At 36.8% G+C, this 15917-nt stretch overlaps 1 protein-coding gene across 4 annotated transcripts; it reads right to left on the minus strand.

The window, feature by feature from the left end:
- Positions 1–9751: 9751 nt before the first annotated feature.
- LOC122025410 (hydroxyproline O-galactosyltransferase GALT6-like) lies at positions 9752–13913 on the minus strand. Of its 4 annotated transcripts, none has more exons than XM_042584215.1 (8): positions 12939–13913; positions 12475–12704; positions 11906–12397; positions 11627–11800; positions 11245–11352; positions 10659–11015; positions 10483–10537; positions 9752–9841 (listed from the first exon to the last, which is right to left on the minus strand). In XM_042584215.1, the coding sequence occupies exons 1-6, from the start codon at positions 13807–13809 to the stop codon at positions 10791–10793; spliced, it is 2100 nt and encodes a 699-aa protein (XP_042440149.1). In that variant the 5' UTR covers positions 13810–13913; the 3' UTR covers positions 9752–9841; positions 10483–10537; positions 10659–10790. The 4 variants fall into 4 exon arrangements, with proteins under 4 accessions (XP_042440149.1, XP_042440150.1, XP_042440147.1 ...); XM_042584216.1 differs by lacking the exon at positions 9752–9841 and having other exon boundaries at positions 10381–10537; positions 11906–12034; positions 12110–12397; XM_042584213.1 differs by lacking the exon at positions 9752–9841 and having other exon boundaries at positions 10381–10537.
- Positions 13914–15917: the final 2004 nt, after the last annotated feature.

The following is a 15917-nucleotide window of genomic DNA, read 5'->3' on the forward strand; positions in this document are numbered from 1 at the left end:
AGAAGGTCAATGCCTTAAGTAGATCCCAAAGTCAAGACTTTAGGGATTTTGGCACACAAGGTGCTAAAGAAAATGCCGAGGCATTATATAGAAGTATTAAAAGATAACAAGTATTTTACTTTTATCAGTGGCACTGTGTTGGACTCTCTGTCCTTGGGTTGGGCTCCCATAGTCGTCCCTAGGTTTAGATAACCTAGTAGTAACGGCTCGGCCGACGGTCGACGGTCGACGACCATAGGGTCGCCAAATGGGCCGCCGAATGGGTCGGGTCGTTACAAAAGTAAAAGCACAGTTGCCGGGCCCAAGAAGAAGTTGATTATTATTTTGAAGTATTATAAGTATAAGTTTTTGAACAAGTAAAACGAGTTTTACATAAGTATAAAGTATTAAAGAATAAGTCTTTAAACAAGTGGAATAAGATTCAGAAGGTGTTTAGAATTCAGTAAGTTTAGTTCTTTATTCTACCATGTTTATCTAGTGGATGAGTAGTTTCATGTTTACCTATTAGATGAGTAGCATGATTAGCGAGTAGAATTACATGAGTAGATTTCTTAGCTTTTCTTTGCTATTAGTTTGACATGAGCAGTTATGTTTATGCTTTATTTCTTTTTAGAGCATATAGTTTTTAGTTCTTTTCGTATACATGCACATTCGTGATTTTGTGAGTTAGATAGCGCTTACTAAGCAAATTTTACTTATAGACTACACTTCCTCTTACTGCAGATACAGGAAAGCAAAAGATATAGAAAGGAAGGCGACAAGGTGGCGCAGATGGTGTGTGATGCCAGGACTATGGAAGCCTTGGGACTTAGTTTAAGAATTTATTAAGATTGTCATTTATTAAGAATGTATTAGATGAGTCATTTAGTCTTCCGCTGTTAGTTAATTGTATGTTTATTTTGTTTCCGCTATTCATTACTTGCATGATTTGATTTCATTAAACTGCGTGGTGATGTTATTCCTTTTGTGTGTTTGATATGTGTTCCAGCCGCCTGTGGCTGTGTATATTATGTTATGTATGTCAGTTTAAAGTCACCGGTACAGGGGAGACTTTGTCGAAATTTTTCGGTAGGGTTTCCATGTGATTTTTAATCATACCGGTTAAGTAGAGTTAGTAGTTAAGTAACGGTCATCCTTAGAGAATAGTAGTAGTAAGAAGGGTGGTCGTTACATTAACCTACTTTTTAGGATTACAAATCAAATAGACAAATGAAGGTAACTACATTTATCAACAAAAATATACTAAGGAATTACTTAAAAAATTTGGAATGGAAAACACCAAAGAGATAAAAAACACCTATGACAGTAAACACAATCCTAGATGATGATCCCAATAGAAAATTAGTTGATCTAAAACATTATAGGAGTGTCATAGGTAGCCTACTATACTTAACTGCAAGTCGACCGAATATCTTATTTGCAGTCAGTATGTGTGCCAAATACCAAACCTGTGCTAAAGAATCTCATTTGACTCAAGTCAAAAGAATCTTTAGATACCTTAAAAGAACAACAAATGTAGACATTTGGTATCCTAGGACTAATAATTTTGAATTAATAGGGTATTCTGACTCAGATTATGCTGGATGCAAATTAGACCGCAAAAGCACAAGTGGCGGATGTCAATTATTGGGTCCATCACTTGTCAGCTGGTTTAGTAGAAAGCAACACTGTGTTGCCTTATCTACAACTGAGTCAGAATATATAGCAATAGGAGAGTGTGTTGCACAATTATTATGGATGATGCACACCTTAAAAGATTTTAACTTGAACCTTACAAATGTCAAAGTCTTAATTGATAACATTAGCTCAATTAACCTAACAAAAAATCCAGTGTACCATTCCAGAACTAAACATATTGAAATTAGACATCACTTTATCAGAGATCATTTTACTAAAGGGGACATTGAACTCAAATACATTAAGTCCAAATCCAATTTAGCTGACATATTCACAAAATTACTCCCTGAAAGCGAATTTAGCAATCTGCGTAGAAAATTAGGAATGTGCTTAATAGACTAGGACTTTTCAAAATTCAAAACTATTTTTTTAAAATAATTGTTTTAAATTCTAGGTTAAAATTGTTTTAGTTTTTAAAACCTTCCTACTTTTAGAATTTCAAAACAATTTTAGCCTTAGACTAGAAAAATCCCTTTAGAAATCATGTTCCCCCAGGACTAGTATTTGAGTATCTCACCAACACCCTAGGTTTACTTTGCTTGTGATTGACAAACATAGAAAGGGGTGAGATGTATAGGTCAATTGTCTGGACCTAAGATGCTTATATTACTGCATCGATATAAGTCTGGGCGTTAAATACAAAACATACATTAATCAAGTTCGGTTATTCAGTTTAGTCAACCGCTAACTGATCACAATGAACTTAACTTGACTAACCAAGTGAAAGCTGCTATCTTCTGATAATCAGTAAGTACCTAATTGGTTAGACAACTATTTTAGATGTCAGATTTAGGGGGAGGATTAAATCAACACTTAACACCAAAATTATTCTCTCCACCTTAAACATAATATCTTTTCTAATATTTTTTATTCAAATTGAATTTTGGTTTCAAATTTAAAGTTTTTACAAACTTAATAAGTCTTGAAAAGAAAAGTTTTCAAACTTAGTTTTTGAAATCTTAGGTTTCAAATATTTTTAAAACTAGCCTTTATAAAACTAAATTCTTCAATTAGATTTTATAAACTAAGATTTTTTTTTTTCAAACTTAGTTTCAATCAGCTTTGAAAAGTAAATAACTTTTAAAACTCAGCTTTGAAATCTTTTTCAAATTTGAAAAATGTTGTTTGGAAAATCTAGTTTTGAAAACTTAGCCTTAAAATTTTGATTTTCAAAACTTATGTTTGAAAAATACTTCAAAATTGAAACATATTTTGAAAATTTACCTTGATCCTAAAATTTGAAACTTATACACTTATATTAGAAAATTAGCTTTTTAAATTTTTTATTATAAAATTCTCTTTTAAGTTGGCAAAGCCGTTTTTGAAAATTAAATTAATTTTGTAAATGATCCTTAAAAAATTGGTCACTCTTTCAAAACTTAACTATTTTCCAAAAGCTAAAGCTAATAATTTAAACAAGTCTTCAAAAAATTTAAACTCCCCCAAATTAACTAGACATCATTCCTTACATTTTTTATGTATCCTATATTTTTAAATGTTTAAATTATATCCTTGTTTGATGAATGCCAAAGGGGGAGGGATAGGTGGTTAAGTTAGAAAAACAAAAATATCAAAGTTAAAAACCAACTTAAACCTCATGCTAGAACAAAATGTTTAAACTCTTTTTACTCACATATATTTTTACTAACTTAACCAGGTTGTCATTCCATCAAAAAGGGGGAGATTGTTGGTGCGGTTAGCACTAACGGTCTAACTCAGATTTTGATGAATGACAAATCAGGTTAAGTTAGGTTTATCGTGATCTAACACTCTGACCAAGTGTGCAGGATAAGTCCAGACAGGTCGACGGGCTGACCGGATGTCTTGCACGAAGTCCAAGCGGGTCGACGGGATGACCGGACGCTTGGCGACAAGTCCAGCTAGGTCGACGGGCTGACCGGATAGCTGGCGAGAAGTCCAAGCGGGTCGACGGGCTAACCGGACGCTTGGCGAGAAGTCCAGACGGGTCGAAGGCTGACCGGACGTCTGGCAGGTGAGTAAAGGTAAGTCACTGGAAGAAGTGACTGTGAGGACGCGTTCCCGGGAAGGGAACATTAGGCGTCGATCCAGCTTAGATCCATTTCGGATATCTAAGTCGAGATCGTGACTAGATTCCGATATCGGAAAGACGGAATCTAAGTCATACTCTTTTTGCTAAACTATAAACTGAACTAACACTCTGTTTTGCAGGTTATAATCTATATATTTGCCTCAGACTAACCTTGTTTTGCAAGAAAGGTGCTCCCTAGAAAAAGGTGGTCCAGGCGCCCGGGAGGCAAATTTCATCCAAACACGTTGTCGCCACGTGGAGCTCACTGGTTGGACCTGCCACGTCCCACCAAGGCGCACGTAAGGGATCCGGGACGCCCCGAGCTTCATATAAAAGAAGGGGCAGGGGTGGAGCTCCAACAACAACTCTGAATTGACGATCTGCTCTTCTGTGGTCCTATGATGCCGCAGAGCTCTGACAACGCGCTTTTTTCTTTCTGATTTCTTCCTCTGTCGGTACTGCTTTATTTTTCATTAGCAACTGTACTTTCAATTGTAAAATGATTATTCGAATTGCTAGTGAATTGCCCAACGAAAGCACCCTCGTGTGCGGGCCTTGGAGTAGGAGTCGCCAAAGGCTCCGAACCAAGTAAAATTGGTTATTGTGTTAACATTGTTTTAATTTCATCTTTTCCGCTGTGCTTGCTCTTGTCGAAATTTTTATAATCGCTATTCACCCCTCCTCTAGCGAAACTTCACGATCTAACAAAAATATCTCTCAGGTTGATGACATATCCTATCAGATCTGCGTAGAGATGAACATATTGTTGCTCCACAACTTCTTGCGATGTAATAAATTCATGATCCACAACACTTTGTGGTGCATGTTCAATTTCTATCAAGGCCTCAGTGCTAATATATGTATCTCGAATTTGTTCAAGATCGACTTTACTCCCATTAACTCTTCTAGAAATAAATTCTCTTTCTAGAAAAATATCATTTTTCACAACAAACACTTTACCTTATGTGGGATTATAAAAGTAATAACCTTTCATTTCCTTAAGATATCCTACAAAATAGCACTTATTTAATTTAGGTCCTAATTTCTCTGAGACTTGATGTCGAACGTAAGTCTCACAACCCCAAATCTTTATAAAAGATATCTTGGAACTCTTCCCAGTCCATATTGTACATGGTGTCTTTATGACTGCCTTAGACAGAACATGATTAAGTATGAAAGTAGTCGTCTCTATAGCATATCCTCAGAAGGAAGTAGGAAGATCTGTTTGACTCATCATTGATCGTAACATATTTAATAAAGTATAATTTCTTTTTTTTGATATATCATTCCACTGTGGTGTTTCATGTGGAGTGAGTTGAGATATGATCCCAAAATCAATGAGATTGTCATAAAACTCTTGGCTAAAGTATTCCCTACCTTGATCTAATTGAAGCATATTAATATACTTATCAAGTTAGTTTTGTACTTTATTTTTGAATTCTTTAAACTTTTCAAAAGATTTAGACTTATATTTCATGAGATACATATAGTCATATCTACTGAAATTATCAGTAAAAGTAATAAAGTATTGATCACCTCCTCTAGATTCTATATACAAACATCAATATGTTTGAGTCCTAACAAATCGTTATCTCTTTTGCTACGTCCACTAAAGAAGATTTTGTCATCTTGCCTAATAGACAAAATTCGCATACCTCATATTATTCAAAATCAAATGAGTTCAAGAGTACATCCTCATGGAGTTTCTATATGCGACACTTATTTATGTGACATAAGTGACAATGCTAGAGATATGTTTGATTTAAATCATTAGATTTTAATTATTTTATATTTATGTTATAGATTGAGTTTTCAAAATCTAGAACATAGAGTCCATTCAAAAGAAGTGCACCACAATAGAACATTTCATTTAAATAAATAAAACAACATTTATCCTTTATTATAAATAAAAAATCTTTTTTTTCTAAACAAGAAATGGAAATAATGTTCTTAGTTAAAGTAGGTTCCTACAGCTATAGCAACAACTCTTGCGTCATTGCCTACTCGTAGGTTTACTTTGCCCTTTGTCAATGATCTACTCTTTCTGAGGCCCTTCACATTCGTACAAATGTGAGATGTACAATCGGTATCTAATACCCACAATAAAAAATAGATAGATTGACTTCTATAACATATGTACATAAGGTAGAAGTCTCACTTCTCTTCCTTTTTACTTCCTCTATGTACAATTTGTAATTCTTCTTCCAGTGTCTAGTCGCACCATAGTGGAAGTAGGTTCCTTTCTTAGCCACCCCACCTTTAGGTTTCAATGCATGAGACTTGGCCTTGCCTTTGGCTTGAGTCTTACCCTTACCTTTGGGCTGTCGTTTGTCTTTGCCCTTTTGTACTAGTAAAATGGTACTAATAAAAAATTATTTAAATTTAATAAATTTAATCAAGTGCAGGGTAGAAGAAGGAAAAGAAAGGTAAAGTGCTACCACTGCAATGAAGAAGGGCATGTAAAAGACAACTGTCTAAAATTGAAGAGCAAGGACAAGGAAAAGAATAAGAAACCAGCTCAAACCGACAAGCATAGAAATCTCAAAGCGACATGGGATGACATGTCGTCCGAATCAGAGATAGAGCCCTCGCCGGACTTACGCTAGTGGCAAGTCACCAAGAGGGCGAAGATGAAGCAAGCTCATCCGAAATGAGCATCGAGAGTATTGATGGAGGGGGAGTGATATCGGAAGAAAGCAACACTTTATGAGGAGCTTCAGATTATGGGATCGACAAGGTAAGTTAGGTACGGTCTCTTCCTCCTAACAAGTAATTTCAGTTTATAAAACTATTATTAAAAAATTATTGTAAGTTAGAAAAAGAAAATAAGGAGTTAAAATCAACCTTAGCTGGTTCTTGTCGATTAGAAGATTTCGACAAAGTAAAAAATAGAAAATGAAAAATTGAAAAAAGATATAGAAAATTTGAAAAGTCATGCATGGTAAACTTTTATTACTTCTAATTTTAAAAATTTTTCAGGACTTAACTAATATTTTAAATATCATAAGGGTCAAATTAAAAAAATATCATAAAAATATATTCATAAAAAATTCTTGATTAATCCTGTAAGAAGGAATCTATTTTGGATTCCAAAATTATATTTAGATTGATTATTTCTTTTGAATGAAGAGTCTTCAAAGAGAAAATTAAATATTTAATTTCTTTAAAATACTTTATCTAGAAAGTGGTTGTTGTTCCAATAATCAAGAAGGTTTAGTGTCTCGCCATAGTCTGAAAGCCAATTATTGAAATAAATGTTTAATTAACTCACTGTGAAGTATTTGACTAATGCTTTAAATTACTTGTCAAAATTTTTGTTACAAAAAGTGATCATTAAAATTTATTTAAGTTTTTTTTAAAACTTTAATCTAAACAACTTGTTTTAAATTTTTTTTGTTAGAAAATTTTGAACTAGTTATCAAAATGCAAATGTTTTAATCTTGCCTAAATTCAATGTTTTGGGAAATTTTTTCTGTTCAACCCTTGTTAATTATTTTAACAATTAAAGAATTTTTTTTTAAAAAAAAAAATTCTGCTCAACCCTTGTTATTTTTTAACCTTTCATATTTTCTATTTTCCCTTAGACTTTAAATTTAGCTCTTTCAAAGTCATTTTAAATGTACCTCATTTTTAATGTGAACAAAAGGGGGAGTAGTAAATATTAAGTGTAGGGGAAGGATAGTTAATATAACTTTTTTTTTACTTTTAGTAAAGATTAGGTAGTTAGTACAAGTTTTTTTTTTTACTTGTAAATTTTTTTTTACTTGCAAAAATTATAATTGTTATTGTTCTAACTGTTATTTTTGAAATTTATTCTAACTTAACTTGGGGTTGCTTACATTAAAAAGGGAAAGATTGTAAGTACCCTAAGGTAGTTTTGATGTGATCAACCAAGTCAGGTTAGGTTCTGTTGGTATTTAACCCCTGTGTCTAAGTGTGCAAGAACTTAGGAGCACAGGAAGTCAAGCGAAAGATATAGCTAGCGACAAGAACGACACAGGAGAAAGCCGATGGACTTGGTATATCCAAGGGACGAAGTGCTATGGAAGAGTACGCATGCGGATGAGAAGAAGGTGCGCAACGTTTCTGAGGGGCGAGAAGCCGGAGCGGAAGATTGCTTGAATGCCGAAAGTTCAAGTGAGCCCTATTCAGGATGGTCGAGATCACTCAAGTGAGCGGAGCCGGAGCGGAAGACCCCAATACCAGCGGAAGATGAGTGGAAGACCGAGATCAAAAATCAACAAAAAGTTGATTTTTCGGTCCAAGGCGCCCCGACCAAGTTTGGGCCGCCCGAACTCAGAGGGCCCGAAACCCTTCTGGGCACCCGTATAGGAAAAATTAGCCAAACAAAATGTGGCACATTGCGTTGCAACGGGGATCAAGTTTTATCCCCCTAGAGGTGCCTGGAATCCTTCCAGACGCCTCGACCAGGACTATAAATACAACCCTGGTCTCAGAAAGCTAGAACAACACTTGTGATTGATTCCTATTTAGTTCAGTTCTATAATATACTGCTTTAATTGTTGTAAAGAGGCTTCTCCGCCTGAAGGAGAGTTTAGTGAGCGTTCCTTGGATTAATAACTCTCCGATTGTAATCAAATAAATCGTTTATGCCTCTTCCTTTCTTTATTTAAGTCTTTTAATTATTTTATGCAAGTGTTAGTTTATTAAACTGTAAAGTTTGAGGAAGGTTCGTTTTATTTTACAGGGCCATTGACCCCCCCCCCCCTCTAGCCGACCGCCAAGGGTCCTACACTTCTAAGGTACTTACCTCTAGATCCTTAGAGATATAATAAGCATCTACTAAGGACACCCATTCAGAATTCCTAGGAAAGGCGTTAAGCGCATACCTTAGCGAATCTCGGTTGGTTACCTTTTCTCCAAGATTCGTGAGTTCAGTGATGAGTTCCTTTATTCTAGAGTGAAGGTGTGCAACGGTTTCACCTTCTTTTAATTTAAGGTTGCTGATCCGGTTCCAGAGTAGATCTCATCTCATGAGTTTTGCTTCAGATGTCCCTTCGTGTAATTCCAGGAATTTCTTCCAAAGCTCCTTGGCTGACTCGTAGGCTCCGATCCGGCTTACTTCTTGAGGTGGTAAGACGCTAAGCAGATGAAACTCTGCTTTTCCGTTTGCTACGAAGTCAGCTTGCTCCTTTTTCATCCATTAGTATTCTTTTTTGCCCTCTGGTGCTACAAAACTAAATTTCATGATTAATAGTAAATCAAAATCCGTCTTAAAGAATACCTCCATCTTTTTCTTCCAACTCATGAATTCCTCCTCGAACTTCGATGGATAGATGAATTCCTCCTCAAAATCCGTCTTAAAGAATGCCTCCATCTTTTACTTGTAGGACCCCTGACGACCGACTAGAGTGGGGTGAATAGCCCTACAAAAATAAACATATTTCTCGATCTTATAGCTTGATTAGAATAGACACTTACATAAAAGAAATAAGAAACTGATTAAAAAGAAGAGACACAAAAAGGTTACTTGGTTTGTAATATGGGGATTGCTAATCTAAGGAAGTTGAAAGCTTACTAAAATCTCCTCTAGGCGGAGAAACCTCTTACAGTAGTCAATTCTCACAACTACAAAGCTAAATCAAATCGAATAAATTACAAATGTTATTTCTAGCTTCTGGGATTAGGACTATATTTATAGCTCTGATCGGGGTGCCTAGAAGGGGTCCAGGCGCCTGGAGGCTGATAGAATTTTATCCTTGTCACAACGAAACATGCCACTTTGCGTTTGGATAAAAATCCTAGTCCGAGCACCCGGACTGAGAAAGTCAACATCCTGTTAACTTTCGGTTCGAGTCTTTTGCTCCGGTTCCGCTCCAATTGGTCTGGGTCTTTCGCTCTGGTTCCACTTGCTCGGGTGATTTCGGCCATCCGGAATAGGGTTCACCCGAACTCATTTTCTGGCCTTCTCGAGCAACCTTCCTTTCTAGCTTCTCGTCCTTCGAAAATGTTGCGCGCCTCCTTCTCGTCTGCCCACCCGCGTACTCTTCCGCAACACCTCGTTCCTCGGACACACCGAGCCCGTCGGCTCTCTCCCGTGCCATCCTTCTCATTAGCTACATCTTTCGCTAGACTTACTGTGCTCATAAGTTCCTGTACATTTAGACACATGAGTTAAACACCAACATAACCTAACATTACTTTGTTGATCACATCAAAACTACATTGGGGTACTAACAACAATGACTGAAGGTGTCGGACGGTCAGCACGAAGCTGACCGATCCAGCGCCCGGACTATGCTACGTCAGCAATGGATAAAATTCACCAAAGCACTATAAATAAAGCCCTGGTTCAGTTAGTTAAATACAACACTTTCTGAACACGAAGTTTCTATTCTGTTTTCAAGTTTCTGCGTTGTCAATGTCCTGTACAAGGTTTCTCCACTTCTGACTTGTGTCAAAGAATGAGTCTTCTAGTTGAACTACATTTGCCTTGGATTAACAACCTACATAGTTGTAAACCAAGTAAATCCTTTTTATCTTATACTTTTTTTAATTTCTTTTATTAAACTGTTTGTCTTAATCAAAATCGTAAGTTCCGAGAATAATACGTTTTTTATTTCAGATAATTTACACCCTTTTACCGGTCGTACTTAAACTAATAGATGGACATATATTATTTAATTCTTCTGATTACATCATTATCTTTCGACATCAAATGACGAGAAGTCAAGTGTTCTAGAAGGACCTTTGTTGTTTAATAACTTACGAGAACATTTTGACACGAATCTTACCGGCAGAAATTTTATAATCTTGAGAGTTCCAGTCAATTGATCCACCCTTGAAGACCTGCAATTGACAAACACAAAGAGAGAGGAGCAAATTGGTAGTGCGGAGAAACTTGTATCTTGCCAGACTTGTAAACAAGTCAATTAGTAAAATTAAAGTTGATTTTGGTGTAACTTCTTACATGTACAGTAGGCAGCAAAAAGATCTATATTGAATTGAGAATCAAATAATGAATGAATGTGGCGAAGGTGGATCATCTGCTTGGATGTAGCCAGCCATCAAGAAAATGGATGAAACAAGCATCTAGTTTGCCTTAGGCACGCTTTGCACCATATCTCATGTTGCAACACTGCGGCCTTCCGGCCTGCAACTTCTCCCACAAGCATATCATCTGCCTAGGAGATTGGTAATGCGAAGTGTAATAATCATTGATGCACCCGAACTGGCAGAACTTGACGTTGTGCACGTACTTAACGGGATTAGAATTATTGAATCTCTCCACCCACATGCCCATGCTCACATCTTCCATCTTAAATAACTGCAACAAAGCATACATTGTGGGCTCAGCTGGAGCATTAAAAAGTAAACTTGGAAAGCATGCCTCTGTATTTCTTCTATTTCTCAGGAAATATCAGACAAGAAGATATTCCAGTCTAAACAATCGGCAAGTAAGGAGAGTTATAAGTTATCGAAACTGATGTTCCGGTATACCTGAAACAATGGAATACCTATAAACGATGCATAAGATGCGAGCCAAAAGAGCTTACTTTTAGTGTATGTTTTTCGAACTCTGATATGACAAAGTATGCAATGTCAGCTGAGACAACATAGCCCGGGCCATCTGCATAAGGTGGGTAGTCCTTTTCAGGCCATTCCTGAAATAATATTTGATTTTAAACAACATAATACCCAAGGATGAATAATTACTTCATCTCACTAGTACAAAGAAAAATTGTGATCCTAAAGAAGGATAGCATGAGACATGCGGAGGTAGCCTCTGGTTGTTGTGGTATTGCATCGATACATTAAGGCAGAAAGCTAACGTGTTTCTTGAACATAAAGATATTTGCCAGAGTTTTTGAAAAGAATAAAACAAATTTCGCAGAAGGGATTTAGATAGGCTTGCTACCACTACAGCAAAGCAGATACCTCGTATGTGACAGCCCATTTCCCAGAACGAAGGGGTTTATGGTAATAATTAATGTTCCCTATGTATAGACTTGTATCAGTTGGCACTTTATTAACTTCCTTGAGCACTGAATCAAGTCTCAGAAATGTGTCATCATCGCACTTCATTATGTAATTGGCAGGTAAGGTTCGAGCCTAATTAGAAAAGATAATATCAGAACAAGAAAAAAAATTAGTAGGGGAATACGATTTTAGTTTGAGCAGCAATTTTTAGGAATTCGCAAGTCTAGTCTTACTTACCCCATACTCACAAATAGCAACTGTCTTCAGAACAATTAAATCATAGCTGTCGATGTAGGGAACTATGACAATGTCCCCAAAGAATTCAGCTTCCTTCTTTAGCTCCATATTCACTTCCTTCCTCCCATGCTGCCAATACTGAAACATAAAATTGTGGACTAAAAGTACAAGAACAAGAGCAACACAAAGCAGCTCAAGAGTTACCAATGAAACAAAGAAACGTGCTACAACATTTGATGATTCCCTGACAGCAGACATCCATGATTTTCTGATTGCCATGCGCTCTGCAAAATGGTTGCCCGCTGAAAGTATGCCAATGAATAGTTCAATGGGTTGATCAGGAAGTGGAGGAGCCTGCCATTGTGCAGACATTTCAAGATGCCTTTGTGGGGCAAAAATAGGATGAATGGCAGGCAAAGAAGCAGCATATATGGACTCAATGTCAAGATCTCCATTCAGTGACAAGCCAGTGGCATCCTCTAGAACAAAACCCTGAAGCCCCTTTACCATTAGCTTCTAAATATCATGCAGAGCCAAGCAACCATGAGGAAACAATAAGCTAAACTTACAGTGCGATAAGCAAAGGATGTTACATGCCTCCCATCAACATTCACATGGAAACCTTCTAGGCCAGCAGTTAGAGTCAGAACAAATAAGTTGCCCTCTACAAATGGATATGGCCGATCGAGTGAGTTCTTTGTGGAACCTATCAAAGTATTGAACCACGAAGCCATCTTTGATTTTTTCACTTTATTATCAACGTCCTGAATCCACTCTTCACATTTCACTAACCCATCAACTGTAAACTATGGTGTTAGAACTGCTGAGTAGTTTTGAAACTTGTAGCAACAAAACTAAAACTAAAATGGAATTTCAAACATGATACATGTTTATCAAAAAGGAAACAACCCATGACAAAAAGGCATCATGAGGCGAAGAAAAAAAGGTCTTGGGCAATTTAACTTGATTTCATTTAGACAAAGCAAAGACATTTTGGATGCTTTGAATGATAAACATGCTAACAGAGATATACCTGTCTCCTCATCATCCTTGGACTTCTTCCCCTCGCATCGCTGAGAAGTGCCCCATTGCATGCGGTAGCAGGTGTTCTGCTCGATCACAGGTTTTCCACTCCAATCCCCCCTCAACCGAGGGTTGAAGTGGAGGATCCTTGGTGGTTGTTCTCCATCCACTGTCTTGAGTCCCTGCAGCTCCATCATGAATTGAGACATCGTGACGCTATGCTCCCCTTCTTTCAAAGACGGTATCTTTGGGTTAGACTCCCCATGAGACCGGCGAGGTCTTGCCACCAATGTGATGTGGGACCCCAGTGTGAGCCCACAGGGCAGCACCATCACTCTGTTTCGAACCTGGAGCTCCTCCCCCGATAACTGGATCGAGATCGGGCAGCTCTCTTCTGCCGATCTTTCCATCGCCGGTACCGAAGAAGATGGCGGCGGTGGAGCTTTCAGTTCCTCTAATATTTTCTTTCCCAGCTCCCACGCATCCCTTGCCGATTTGTAGAGGTCCGAGAAGGCTCCAGTCCCACTGGAGTACAGCTCCACAAAATCCAATGCAGAGACAATCAGCGACTGCCGGTGCAGAAGAGTCGGGCGTTGTTGGAGCGGAGAAGCAGCGGACTCATCCGATCGATGAGGAAGCATAAAGGAGCGACTCGGGGAGTACTTCACTTGGGTCCTCTCCTCTTTGACAAGGGCAAGTCGGCGCGGCACCTCGTCGCCGCCAACAATCCCACCAGCACCTTTCATCCGCAACTGGAGGTTGACGAACGGAAACTCGAAGAGTAAGAGGAAGGAGAGGTATATGAGCCCAACGCCAAGTAGGAACTGAACAAACCTCCTCCTCCTCACAGGAACGGAGGGGTCCGGCTTCGGCCTCCGCATCACTCCCGTTCTACTTCCCCAATCTACGTCAGGGAGGAGAAAGAAAATACCCAACTCCCACCGTAAACCCTAATCTGCAGCCATGAAGCGGAGCTGCGGAGGGAGAAGAGAAGTTATAGTCGTTTGAGCCACCGTCGGAACAAAGCCATTTCCTAAAGAATTTCTCAGAATCAGCTGTAATTTCAAGAACAGGAAACACAAAATAAAACCACAACAAGAACACACGACACTCGTTCATCCTAGACCTACAAATCAAAACACGTGGAAGCAAGATAACCCCGCAACATGGCGTTTCGTGAAGTACAGCAAGCATGGCCATGCAATTTTTTTAATATTTCGTGGAAAGAAGAGGCGGCGTGTGAGACTGCAATTGAGGTGCGAAAACGAAGGCTCCACGTCGGCCATTTGAACTGCATATTTTAAATTCCATTATTAAAATTATTTTGCGGAATAAATGGCTGTCTGTATGGATCACTAAGCCTCTGGCAATGCCTCCAGAGTACTTTTCTAATTTTTGATAGTATATAAGCCTCCATCTCGATGAATTATTGATAATTTTTTTTAATAAGTGGATGAGTGTACCATTGAGTACTTTTTATTTATCTAATCATGAAAAATTTTATGGGACTAAATCATTTTCAGGATTAATCGTAATTATCGGTTTATAATTTTAGAAAAAAAAGTGTTTTCAAATATATATTATTTGAATTTTCAAGAAAAATAAGTATAGTATTAATGCCATCCTTGAAGCGTATCTTGAACTCTTGGCGACCTGATTGTTGCATTTAATAGCAAATGGAAAACCAATTGACAATTTAAAAATCATTGCAAGAATAAAGAGTATTTTTCTTATAAAAAAATATTTAGTTCATATCACATTGGATGGTTTGGTTACGTTGTTTGAATTTATTTTTTAAAAAAAATTATTAAAATAAATATCACGTGATAAAATGATAATTAGAAAAAACTTGCTTTGTTAAAATTTAAATCAAGTTAAAATGTTTTAAGTATCCATAATCTTTTTTTTACAATGTTATTATTAGTTAATTTTTTTTATAATGTTATTATTAGTTAAACTTCTAGGTATGTACCTACCTGTGAGTTAAATCTTATCATTTCATGGTATTCTTTTTTTTTCTTGTTCGATTATTGTGGTATTTAAATATATTGTTTTTTATATAATTTAGGTATTTAAAATTCACATGATTAATTTAAAAGCTAAACAGCTTTTCTAGTAGTTTATCTATCAAATAATATATATATATGTGCAGACCTTAACCTGCAGATTAGTTTGGATTGGACTCGGGGCGCCTAGACTTGATCTAGGTGTCCATGTGGGAACTCATCCAGGCACCTGGATTTTTCTGTGTATTTTTTTTTATTTTAGGGTATATTATATGTATTTAAGGTTTAAAATTTTAACATTTAGGAGTTGAGTTATAATAGGTTTGAGCTAAGATTTTTCTTTTATGGTTTAGGCTTTCCTTTTGGGATATAGTGTTTAAAAGTAAAAAATTTAGATACTCACGGGGTATATTATATGTATTTAGGGTTTAAGATTCTAAAATTTAGAGATTGAGTTATAATGAGTTTAAGTTAATAAGATTTTTCCTCTCGGATTCAGGTTTCCCTTTTAGATTATAGTGTTCAAGATAAAAAATTTTAGATACTTATGGGGTATATTATATATATTTAGAAGGTTTCGATTTAAAATTTAAGGAATTTTTTATTTTAAAAAATAAAAAATAATAAAAAAAAGAGATAATTGAGACACCTAGATTAAATCCAGGCGCCTCGACCATTTTTTTTTTTAAAATAAAAACAATCGAGGTGCTTGGATTATTTCCAAGCGCCTTGCCCGACTTGTTGCAGACAGCCGGCAACATATCCTAACACTATGTATATAGAATGATACCTTGCACAACGGTGGGCGACAACAAACGTGGATCATTTGACACGACCAAAACTCTTATTTTTTTATTTTCCTCTCTCATCTACATGCAACACTTTTCTCTCTCCTGCATACAAGTCTTTCTTCTGCATGCAAGGTGGTGTTGATTTTTAAAGACCAGTATCAATGTTAGTTTCAAACCAGCACCAGCAAGCAC

Source organism: Zingiber officinale, chromosome 9B (genome assembly GCF_018446385.1).
Source record: "Zingiber officinale cultivar Zhangliang chromosome 9B, Zo_v1.1, whole genome shotgun sequence".
NCBI classification, from domain to species: domain Eukaryota; kingdom Viridiplantae; phylum Streptophyta; class Magnoliopsida; order Zingiberales; family Zingiberaceae; genus Zingiber; species Zingiber officinale.

Bases quoted from the DNA above. Each gene is read 5' to 3' on its own strand.
- LOC122025410 (XM_042584215.1), bottom strand. From the start codon at position 13,809: ATGCGGAGGCCGAAGCCGGACCCCTCCGTTCCTGTGAGGAGGAGGAGG. The intron at 12,705-12,938 runs GTATATCTCTGT...CATAGTTTACAG, and splicing joins CAAGGATGATGAGGAGACAG to TTGATGGGTTAGTGAAATGT. The intron at 11,801-11,905 runs GTAAGTAAGACT...TTTTCTAATTAG, and splicing joins TTGCTATTTGTGAGTATGGG to GCTCGAACCTTACCTGCCAA.